The 12257-nt window shown below is 34.2% G+C and overlaps 1 protein-coding gene across 4 annotated transcripts in view; it reads right to left on the reverse strand.

Moving 5' to 3' along the window:
- STRN3 (striatin 3) overlaps window positions 1-12257 on the reverse strand; it is a 65910-nt gene that overhangs the window by 20733 nt on the left and 32920 nt on the right. For 2 of the 4 annotated variants that reach the window (XM_061997585.1, XM_061997584.1), the window contains exon 8: window positions 5270-5410. The exons of 1 other annotated variant lie outside the window; for it this stretch is intronic. In XM_061997585.1, the coding sequence (XP_061853569.1) occupies window positions 5270-5410 (141 nt within the window). Of the gene's footprint in view, window positions 1-5269; window positions 5411-11435; window positions 11547-12257 lie in introns of all 4 variants that reach the window. One more of the 4 variants, XM_061997587.1, reaches the window with a different exon arrangement.

The raw sequence follows: 12257 nt of genomic DNA on the forward strand, positions 1-12257 counted from the left end.
TTTTACTCATTAGAATTTCCTTCCATGCAAAAATTGTGACACTCATTAGGTAGGCTACATAAACTTTAGCTCTGTGTTAAATTTCACTAAGTGCAAACATCTGCAAAATACGTTAAATACATTTGACATCTAAAAAATTAAACTTGCTTGACTTTAACTGATTTATCAGAGAGAGTAATGGTCTCATTTTATTCCACCCCTTGTTCCTAATCCTTTCAGAAAAATCGTGAAACTCAGAGAAAATAAAGTTTCCAGATCTGGAAAATATTTAATAGAATCACAGAATGGTAGGGTTGGAAGGGACCTTTAGAGATCATCTAGTCCAACCCCCCTGCAGAAGCAGGTTCACCTAGATCAGGTCACATAGGAACACGTCCAGGCAGGCCTTGAAGACCTCCAAGGAAGGAGACTCCACAACCCCTCTGGGCAGCCTGTGACACTTTTGTAATACAAAAAACTGTTTTAAGAGGACTAATAATCAACACATTCCTGTTTTAACGTTCATATTCATTATTCTGCATTGCTGCTATCTGAATGGTAACCTAGGAAATGGTCCACTCCAGTTGAGGAAAAGTAACTAAGATCACGTGTAAAGTTACAGATGCATGGCATCACTGCTATGGCTACACAAAAAAAGAGCCAGTCCAGCTAGATCTGCGCCTCCCCAAAAAATTTTTAAAGAAACCCAAAAAAACAAAAGAAGAAAACAAAAAAACCCACCACTCCACCAAAAAACTTCTCATGAATATAAAAAGTTCTAGTGCTTGAGAACTACTGTACTTTTAAACAATATAATGTTATTACCGTTTGGCAGTACAACTGTATGAAAGATTTTAAGAATATCATCTATGTAAGAATAGCAATTGCTGTTCTTACAACTGCATAAAAAGAGTAAAGTGTTCTAACTGTGCGTAACCACCTCTTTTTGAAGGACTCACAGTCCATACAAAGGTCTTAACTTAGAATGCTGTGTTAAAAGCCCAAAATAGCTTACTATGCCCTCATATGAATAAATCTTTAATTTCTGTTAATATTTCAGTAAAACTCTCAATTTCTAAGTTCACAGCAAATCTCTCCTATTTTAGAAGACATTCCCGGAAAATACTTTATTATTTTCCACATTCCCACCTGTTCCCTATACTACCAGTTTTCGGTCTTTTTTTTTTCAGGGATTGAGTGAGTATCCAATCATTCATGCTTATTAGATGGTATCAGAATTTCTAACAATTGATTTTATAGTGAAAGTGTCTAAATTGAGTATTATAAGGAAATACAAACAATCCCTTATACAAGCAAGAAATAAAGTAACATCACAATAATTCTCTGCGTAGACTTAAATTGTAAAATCCTTAAATGAATAATAATGAGCTCTTAATTACTTCAGAGACCAAGTTTTTCCTGCTTCTTTTCTGAATGGCGAAAGGGGGGGGGGGGGGGAGGAAGGCTGTAAAAGAACTAGACTTCTTTTCTACATTTTTGTTGGAGTCCTTATTGTTTCGTTGCTTTTGTGAGGTTTTTTGTTTGGTTTTCTTTTTTATTCAGATTGAAAGATTCCAGTACTTTTATTTGGAAGTTCCAAAACTGGCTGGCCTCTATTGTTCTTGATAAGGTCCCCGCCTCCCAAAAACAAGTATCTATTTACAAGTCAAACTTCCCAAGTCATTATTGAATAGAGCTGCTGATAACTGGGAAAAGGAGGCAATATGCTCGTTTTCAACTTGAGGACATTCTATCCCTGTTGTGGTGCTGTGACTCCTATTTGATCTTTAGCTTATTTAGCCCTCAAGGTTTAAATAAGCCTCTGAGCTAGTCATGCTAATTCTTCACGAAATTAATTTCATCTGTCCTTAACAGATCAACTTTCATAAACTTTATACTAAAAATCAGGCACTACCAAATAAAGAGTCCATGTAATAAATTATCAGGTTTTATTTGCATCAGAGTCGAACATCCTTTATTTAAAACTTCAAAATTAATGCTGAAATTTTGAAGCATATTTCTCAACAGTAAAGTTGCTAATAGATGTAGTAAGTTGTGTAACTACATTTTATTTACACATTAAATAAGGTACTCAAGTAAGTTTAAAAACGTCTGCAAGTTGCTTTTATAAAAACTCAGAAAAATAACACAATAAAAGATGCATAATGTTACAGCTACTAAAAATAAAGACCCACAACTGCATTTCAAATAGAATGCATCCATAGATATCTGCAAAGGATCAAGTTAAATTATTTATTGGATGCTTCTCATCTTTAAAAAAATGCAAGGATTTTTCTAACACACACAATACAATATTATTCTCATAGCATTAAATATGCAACTAAGTTGACAATAAATAGCATGTAAATATGTGATAGTACAAGTTTCCTTGTGAGTGAATCTATGTGAAAAAAATGCAATGATTAAATATATGCTTTTTACTCTCAAGTTCTTGACCTCATACATAATTAAGTCAAAATCAAGCAATAATATTTGCAGAGACTGAAATTGCTTTGATCTCTAATCAGATATGTATGTTCATATATGCTGCTGTTGTTTACTATATGACAGGGACATCACCTAAGGCAGTAGTTATCTGAGCAATTAGTTGTTGCTTTTTTTTTTGTCAATCTAGAGATTGACACCTCTACAATCTACTGAAAATAAAAAACCCATGAAAATAATTCCCTGGAAAATCCTGCTGCAGTTGATTCTGTTTCTGAAAGTCATGCAACATGGTGAAATGGAAACTCTCAATTTCTCACAGCCAAAACCATAAAGTGTAATTATAGTGTAACAATTTTCTCATCATATTTAACCAGACACTTTAGAATGAGGAAAAAAACCCACAGCAAACTCCACGCTTTTAGAGGTATAAGAAATACATACCCAGCCAATGAAGCTGGTGAAGTATCTAGAGAACTTCTAGAGAAGTATCTTATGAGGAGCAGCTGAAGGAGCTGGGGATGTTTAGCCTAGAGAAGAAGCAGCTGAGAGGAGATATGATCACTCTCTGCAACTACCTGAAAAGGAGCTGTAGTGAGGTGGAGGTCCATCTCTTCTCTCTAGTAATGACTGATAGGACACAAGGAAATGGGCTCAAGTTGTGCCAGGGGAGGTTTAGACTGGACATTAGGAAAAACTTCTTCACCAAGAGAGTTTTATTAAGCATTGGAACAGGCTGCCCAGGGAGGTGGTGGAGTCATCATCCCTGGAGACATTTAAAAGCTGCACAGATAAGGTGTTGAAGGATAGGGTTTAGTTTAGTGATGTGCCTGGCAGTGTCAGGTTAGTGAATCTAACTAATCATCTAATTCATGACCTTAAAGGTCTTTTCCAAATATAATGACTCTATGATTCTTCCCTGAACCCCCTCCACCCCTCAACATCAACAAAAAAAAAAGGAGCTTAATAATACTTAGTTCCCTATACAAAAACAAAATTACCAAACACTATATCAGAACCGTAACACTTCAGAGTACAGCATAAACCTTACGCATAGTCACATGAACATTATTTATGGCTTGGTAACATTCATCAGCATACACTAGTGTGTCCCAGTGAGAAAGTCTACAGTTGTCTGTAAAAAACTTGAGCTTTTACAAGACTGATTAATAAATAATCAAACAAAATCTGCATTTTATGTCAACCTTTAAGCCTTGTAAGTTAGAAGGAATTTTAAAATAACATGAAACTTGTTTGCTTGCAGCTTTTCATGGAGAAAAGTCACACAGTTTCATCCAACAGCAAAATTCACATTCTAATATTCAAGTTTAAGTTATGTAGAAATCACAGCTATCAAATAACATGGTAGAGATATTCATAATTCTATGATCAATGAATAAAGCACAAACTACACTGTTAACCTGAAAACTTATAATCACATTAAATAGCACAAAAATATCACCTGGAATGCACAGTTTATTTGAAAACAGTGTGGACAATCTTTACTTGAAGCTTAGCACCATCTTTGTGCTACAGGAGCCAGGTAGTCCCTATCAAAATAAAATTTAGCACCTATTTCTTCAGAAAAATTGTTTTGTCCAATAGTATTGCACATGAAAAGTCTCTAAAAGACAAGTTACAAGCATGTCCTTAATGAAAATCTGTGCTTCTCTGCACATGTATGGCTTAAGAAATACAATCTAAGACAGACTGAAGGACTTGTTACTGTGCATCACGTTCCCTTAATACCTTAACAAGCCTAACAGGCAACTGTAAATATTGAACCTAAATATAACCTAAATGTACATCCACAAGTTTTAGCAGGAGGAATATCACCAGTAGGTTTTTTTAATACACTGCACAAGTCAATTTGATTCTTTGATACAACTTTAAGTTGCAAATCAAAGGAAAGATGAAAACGAAGGTACTAGAAAAAAAAGGCAGGAAGAGAAACACTTCTGTAAAATAATAGTTTGGGGGAGAAAAAAAATCCCTTCAAAATTCCTATTTTTCTGCTTGCTTGGAGACAGACATTTGTAGGGGCAGGAGTGAAAGAAGAACAGGAAAACCAAGTAATGATCAGGATTGGCAACAACACAAATTCTTTCCGATTCTGATATAGCTGATACCATGCCAGGGCTTACGAGCCAAAGATCATTGTAAAGGAGACAAAACTGAACTTTGAATGAGTATGTTTTGAGGACAGAATTTACCTAATAGTAGTCTAATCTCAAAGTTAACACAAGGAAAATTATTCCTGTAGAACAAAAAATTTAAAGCTGAATATAAGATTTTTGGCTATTTAGATAACAGTTTGCCACTAACTTTGCTCAAAAGATGATTCTGAAATCGAAACCAATGCTTTGTAAGGAAATCAGATCAAGAGATTTCTTAAAAAGAGAACAATGAACTGGGGGGAAAGAGACAAATGAGTCTCCTAACTTAAATAAGCACTATTAAATTTCACTTTAAAATGCAAACTGGGTATCAAATGTTAATACTCACCTTTTTTTCCCCTCAATCAGTAACACCCTATTTGTGAATGATTTTGACAATGTGGGGGAGGTGGGGGGGTTCTGCCAACAGGGATTTAATAGTCATCAGTTTCAGAATGCATTACTGCACATAAAGTTGATTAAAAATACTTATGAAGTAACGGTGAATTATCATATGCCACAAAAACTCAAGCCATATTCTCTCAAAATCATCCAGGAAGAACTGCAAATAAAATAATAATGTGGCAATCTGCAATTGCATTAAGCTTTATAGAGGGGACAGTAAATTACAGTGTGTGTTTTCTAAAAGAAATCTCCTGAAATACAACAAGTAGCTGAATTTTTTGTACCTTCCTCTGCTCTTGCACCTTCATGATCAGTCATTCTAGAAGAGGGTGACCTAGATTGATTAATGATTCCTGAAGGGATGTGGGGTATCTCATCATCGCCCAGATCAGCTATCATGTCGTGGAGTTTTGTCCTGTTGACTCCTGTAAATTAATGTCAGCAGCAAAGATTCATTTGACTGCTACCGCTTGACTTGACTGAAGTCTAAAAATCCATTAAACTAATTAAACAAGAATAATTACTCATTGGATCTCCTTAAAACAAACACAATGTTTTGCTTTAGTCTTTGTATATTAATAAAAACGATCTTTTGGAAATCAAGAAAAGGTGTTAATACATGAAATCTGAAAACTACATGCAAACAGTTTTAATTCAATAAATCAAGGAACAACTCCTTTGCTTTCCATAGATCTATTCTACAACCTCCTGTAAGAGAGAAAAAACAACGATCTTATAGCCCTACTGAGAAGTCAAGTCAAATATTACAAGAACAATAACTATTAAACAAAACGCACATGAAGCAAACATTTGCTAATATTATTGCACAAATTTAACTATACTAAACAAATTAAAACTGAGAAAAAGAGTGCAAATAAAAATAAGCTTAAAAATGAGGGAAAAGTACAGACAATGCATAATGGGGGTGCAACAAACAATTAACTTTCCCTGCTTTGAATGGTATTTAAACTGTATAAAGTGTTTATTAAATACAAGAGCAAGAATGCTTCCAAGACTGTACCAAACTGCAGATGTATATTACTCTTATTATACAATGCCTCTAAAACAAAGCATGTTTGAATTAATGTGCATTAAATTCATGATGTAGATACCAGCAAACAAGAACAGTATGTTATAATTGTTTTTTTAATTTAATGAATTAATTCCTGCTTTCACCTTACAGCTTGCATGTCAAAATCATAATCAATCATAAAGTGACTGCCCAGAGGGGTTGTGGAGTCTCCTTCCTTGGAGGTCTTCAAGACCCATCTGGACATGTTCCTATGTGACCTGATCTAGGTAGACCTGCTTCTGCAGGGGGGTTGGACTAGACGATCTCTAAAGGTCTCTTCCAACGCTACCATTCTATGGTTCTATGACCTCTTTCAACAATTCATGATGACAGAAGACATGATCAACTTTTGATCAAGAAAATAGTTCTTCCTTGGAAGGCAGACAGTTACACTGTAAAACCTCGAAAATAAAAAACCCACTGCTCCCAAAATTATGCTTTTAACCTTGTTAAACTATAAGCATTTACTGTCCTTAAAACTGCATATTACAACCTAAATAGTTTTAACATATGTCCATTTTTTTGTAAAGTAAGCTTTAGGAAATAATTTCTTATATTCTGAGGAGACATGTGCCACTTATTAAAAAGGAAATAAGAACTAAACCAAAGCCTTTATTCCCCTAAAAAAGTAAAACACTATAATTACAGAAGACTTCTCAAACACAGAACTGTTAATTTTAACAGTTAAGCACTAAAACACACTCTTTCAAATAATATCCAATACTTCCATTTTTAGATCTTACTCACAAAAAAAAGGTTAAAATTGATGCATTAAGAAAATATTTCTGGAACTAGAATCATACAAAAAATACACCATACATACCCCAAGAGGGATTCCACGTAACTATTCTCATTAATACTTGCAAAACATTTTCATTTTGCCAAATACAGAACTCCTTACACCCTTCTGTACTTTCGTGCTTTTTTCCCCCCCCTCTTTCTTTTATGGAACACTTATTATTCCAATTAGATGTATGAAAGCTGCTACCCAGAAGTTGTTTCACGATAACAATAGCTTCCAAAAGTTTCCCTTATGCAACAAAACAGATTTCTTGTGTCTTAAGTTTCATTTCACTCTCATGTAGAAGTGCAGAAATCTAGGATCTCAGCTAGGGAGCGTGAAATTATAGCAATGACAAATATCTCTCTTGCACCAACACTTCTCTCACTTTACCAATACTAACCACTAGACTGATAGGATTTCATTTCAAAGCCACAATACTTAATTGCAGTCATCAGGTGAGACTTCATATAAAGAAGTGTCATTCTTAAAATGGCCACATCCCTACCATACAGATGATAAAGCTTGTTTTTGTCTTTATTCCAGTTGGCCACCAGCCAGCCATCTACAGTGACCAGCAGCAGATAAACTCCTGAAGATATCACAGGACAATCAATAAGTGGCATAATAAAAGTCAGGATTGGTATCCTAAACTATCTACTTTAATATATGCTTTGCTTTCCAGAAGAAAGTCCCTTTGTCTCTTCCACGTCAATATGCACAAATTATTCAAAAAATGGATGGAAAATGCCAAAAGTGGCTCAAAACTCCTACTTACTTTCCAACTCCAAGCATCTTTTGGAGGTGTTTTCACACCGAACATAAGTACAGTAAGTTTTTCTAGAGCACACTCAACAATCAGTCGACTGTCAGCCATGCTTTTAATGCTTTTCAGTATGTTTAATCACTTCTTGTCCTTCATCTATAACCTTAAAACAGTCCTCAATCCATCATACAATAGAGAAACTTCTTTCTAAAGTTTATAGAAGAGCAGCTGCTGTTGAGAAAACTTCTCTGTATTTCATGCTGAAAAACACCAATGTTCAAGACTGTGCCACCACCACAAAAGACTGTAGATTTCTGTTTTCAGATAAATGCAAGTGTCTCTTCATGTAACTGGTGAAGTACTTGAATGTTACCAACAGATTTTTAAGGTTCAAGATATGCTACCTCTGCACAAGCAGCTATGTTCAAGGCACAAACTGGACTGCCTGTGTTTTATCCTCAAGAAAAGACTAGAATAAAACCCAGTAATCAATAAAGGTGAACAAGTTATGAACAAAAGCAAAACACCTACAATCCCATCTCAGTGTATTTTCCTTCAGAAATGAAGAAGTGAAAAAGGTAACTGAATATTTAGAGCTGAAAAGCTGTAGTCTGAGAAGTCTTAATAACCAGTTTTCTTTTAGCTCTGAACTGTAGTAGTCCAAGTCTGAAAATAACACAGGGACCCTTCCATATCAACAGGTGACAGTAGTGAAGATGCTAAAATGTATCTATTTTCATGTCTATCAACTATTGCACTATTTCCAGAAATGAAGACTAGCAAAGTGAATGGGACAGCTACTGTTTTATAAATATAGAACAATTAGACTGAAGGAAAAGAGCAAAAAGTTAAAAAATGAGAAAAGTTTCAAGGAAACTAAGGAAAGTCAGTAAAAGGATCTTCATTTTAATAGTGATGTATGCATTCAAATTGCTTACAACACAATATGCTGCCCTGACATTACGAGATATGTATCACCTCCACTATTATGTTCTGAAAATATGACAGGCTGTAGCTGAAAAACTACCAGCTCCTGATTTACCTGCCAAAACTGATTTTATCAAACTTGGACAAAAATGCTGCCCTTAAAGTCAGCATGTTACTGTTAAAATTAAGTCTAGTTTTGCAGAATTTAAACATAACTCCTTATCTATTTATCACAATGAAGTCTACAATATGCTGTAGTTGGTTTGTTGTGTGGGGTTTTTTCACTTGTTTTGGGGGTTTTGTTAGTTGGTTGGTTCTTTTTAATAGAAGAACTCTTCAATAAAATGGTCCTGGGTTATTTACAGATAATAATTTAAAGGCATTTAAAGCATGGGGAAGATTTTCATGGTTGGGAGAGGATATATGTGTGTGCTAGGTTTTTTTAAAGATCCTTTGACGAGGATGTAGAAGAGAGAAAAACCACACCAAAACTCAAAACCAAAGAGTATTATGTTACAAAAATACATGTGCTGACAGAAGATGATCTAAACTAGGTGCTCCACCCAAAATTGAACATGTGAATGTGGATTACAGAAGTATCAAGATTTCTGTTCACTTATTTATCTCTTCATTGGAAAGAAAATTATCATACCTGAGCCAGGCCTATGAAGACCCTGTTATAAAGACAACAGCCTAAAAGCAGATTATGCTAGTTACCAGATGTATGTCCAATAGAAGAACCTGTTAGAATGTCTGCCCTATTATGCTGTCCTTAAAGTATAAAAAGAGGTGACTCTCACGGCACATTTATATGATCTTTACTGTAATGTACGCATGCTCAGGAATATAAATCCTAATACTGCTTGAAATAAATTCCAATAGAAGTGTGACAATAGCCTGAACAACCAAGAGATGAATATTCTCAATCGAGTTCACAAATGATTAGACATGAGAAGCAGAAATAAGGTAAGCATTCAACATTATTGTCAATCTCAGAATGTTTAAAAAGCTAAGAAGGAAACTCAATGAATAATATAAACAGAATATAAATAAGTCTTCCCAACCTTAAATGCATACTCCATGGAGTTCTCATTCAATTAGCTCAGTGATTTAAAAGCCAGTTTTTAGTCAGAAACTATCATCTAGACACAATGCAAGTGCAGAATCCTACAGACTACCCTGCAAGATTGTCTACATGAGCACAGGGTTTCCCTAAGGAGAATTTAAACTTAATTATCAACAGTGACTTATGTCACCTCACAGCATTGTGACACACAGCTGTCTCCTAAATACTCTCTTATGTGAACACAAGTAGGTTTCAAAATCACTTTAGATTAAGAATTATTCTCATCTTCTGGAAATTTTAAGAGTTACAGACAGAAAACAAAAGGAATACAGAAATTCTCGATTGCATAGCAGCCAAGAAGCAACATTTGCAGAAAAGAGAAATTGTCTCCAGACAAGCCAAAATAATACCACTAAAATATATTTGTAAGCCTGAGAAGAGTTTTTTGTACTATTTCTTATCATAGAACAACACTACTTGTCCCTGTTACACAAAACTAACTGGTGTGGTGAGTGTGAAAAGATTAGAGTCAAAGCAGTACAGTTTCAAGAATCTTTTGTATACTATAACCTAAAGGCACAATTTGAGACCTTTTTCCCCCCAGAATTTAAAACATTTGCTGTTATTTTGCAGCCACTGTGCTTCCAGAAGTCTAAAGTGTGAATTTTAGTAAGAAGATTTCAAATAAAAGAAGTCAATTTCAGTATTAAAACAAAGTTTCTAATGGTGTTACCTGTGGATTGACATTTTAAATGAGGATACAGTAGTAATCTGGATGCTGATGGGTAAGTTCTAATCAAACCAAAGACTATGTAAAAATCTTTACCTCCGAGTTTTATATTTGTGTGTGTACATGCAAGTCATGCAAAATCGAGGAAAAAAAAGTCAACATGCACTAACTGAATTTTAATTTGTTAGATGTTACAAAGTAAGTTAAATTTAATAATTACAGCTTTCTTAATGAAATACCTTAATTATCACTTAATTAGTACATATTCACATAATTTTTAAAATCAAGAAAAAACAGATTTTATTATATAATATAATATCGCCAGAAATTGTTATAATACATTTTCAAAATAAAAACACTGCAATCAAGGGAGTCTCCCTAAAGTAACAGTGATTTAGTAACACTCAGTCCACTAGTTGATGACAGAAGATACAAAAGCATTTTTACCAGGTACTTCAATACTGAAGCTTGGTTTAACTTCAAACAGGTCAAGTGGCCTGAAAACTTTTTAAAAAGAATAAAGAAGTGTTAACTAAAATGTGGTAACTGCACAGAAAAGTGAAGGGCATCATAGAATATCATAAAAAAACAAACAAAAAAAATGTCTGTATTACATTACAGGCATTTTTTTTTCATTCTTACTCTCTTAGATTGTAAAACTAATTACAAGCCCATAAGTAGCAATTATAGCTTGATTCAAGCTCATTTTAAAATATAAAAACACCCCTCACCCAGGTCCCCAACAGTACCACAGTATTATACTTTAGGCAGATAAAGATTAAATCTTTCTGGAAACTTCTTCAGAGTAGGAATATCCTCAAAATGCAAACTATTCTTTTTTTTTTTTTTAGCACTCAAATTTCATAGCATTTAGCTCTCTTTACCTATTTAAATTTGTATGTTTTTTCAACATTTCTCATGAAGAAAATGGCTGTCAAAGGTTTTGACATATTCACATTCAACAGGCAGAAAGTTAAAGTTGGTTGCCCCCATTAAAGAAAGTTATGCTTAATGAAAAAAACAAAAAACAGAACTTGTGGAAAAAAAAAATCCTCTATATAGATAGGCAAAAAAATGTTGCATTACAAGATTCAGAATCTGCACTTACTCTTTACCCCTTTCTTCCCCTTTCGTTCCTTCTTGTACTGTTCCTTCAGTTTACTTATTAGTCCCTGGTCTACATCCCAAACCTCAGCAGTTGGGGACAGGTCATCTTTGTCTACATGCAGCATATTATTAAAAGAAAAGAAATCAGCAATTGGCAATGCAAGCTGCTGGCGATTAACTATCATAGCTGTGTAAGAGCATTAATAAAAGTTCTTAATAAATCTTTACTTTAAAGGTGCAGTCTCAATTTTAGGTTTACAGGATACTAAATCTCATTTCATACAGTTTTCCAAGGCACTGTACAGTATCAGTTGCATATTTGAAAACTGTATGTTAATTTGTTACTAAGGAGCAAACAAACTAAGTTTCATAAGTCACTGTTTGTTAGATACTTTAAAATACACAGAAATTCATTAGTGTTCTGAAACAATTACTGCATCTTTAGAAAGACAATGTTAAGATAATATTCAGCCAGTGTTGAATAAGCAAATAAAAGTATTCATGCCATATCTCTCATGAAAATGCAAGCTGAATAAAGTCAGTGCCAGTTTGTTCACAAAGACCACCATGCATCCTCTCACACTCATTCTACATGCACAAGAAATCTTGATCCTATATATAACTAGACAAACAAGTCTATAAATACAGCTTTTCACACAAAGATGAAAAGTAATTTGCATAGGTGAATAAACTGACACCCCACTGCACTCCAGCAATGAAATTCTAATTATCAAAAATAGGACACTCCACAGTGGTTCCAGAAGACATGTCTTTTCCTGTTTGACCAATATTACAGAATTCATTATTCTCCAAGAAAAAAGTC

Source organism: Colius striatus, chromosome 6 (genome assembly GCF_028858725.1).
Source record: "Colius striatus isolate bColStr4 chromosome 6, bColStr4.1.hap1, whole genome shotgun sequence".
Taxonomy (NCBI): Eukaryota; Metazoa; Chordata; class Aves; order Coliiformes; family Coliidae; genus Colius; species Colius striatus.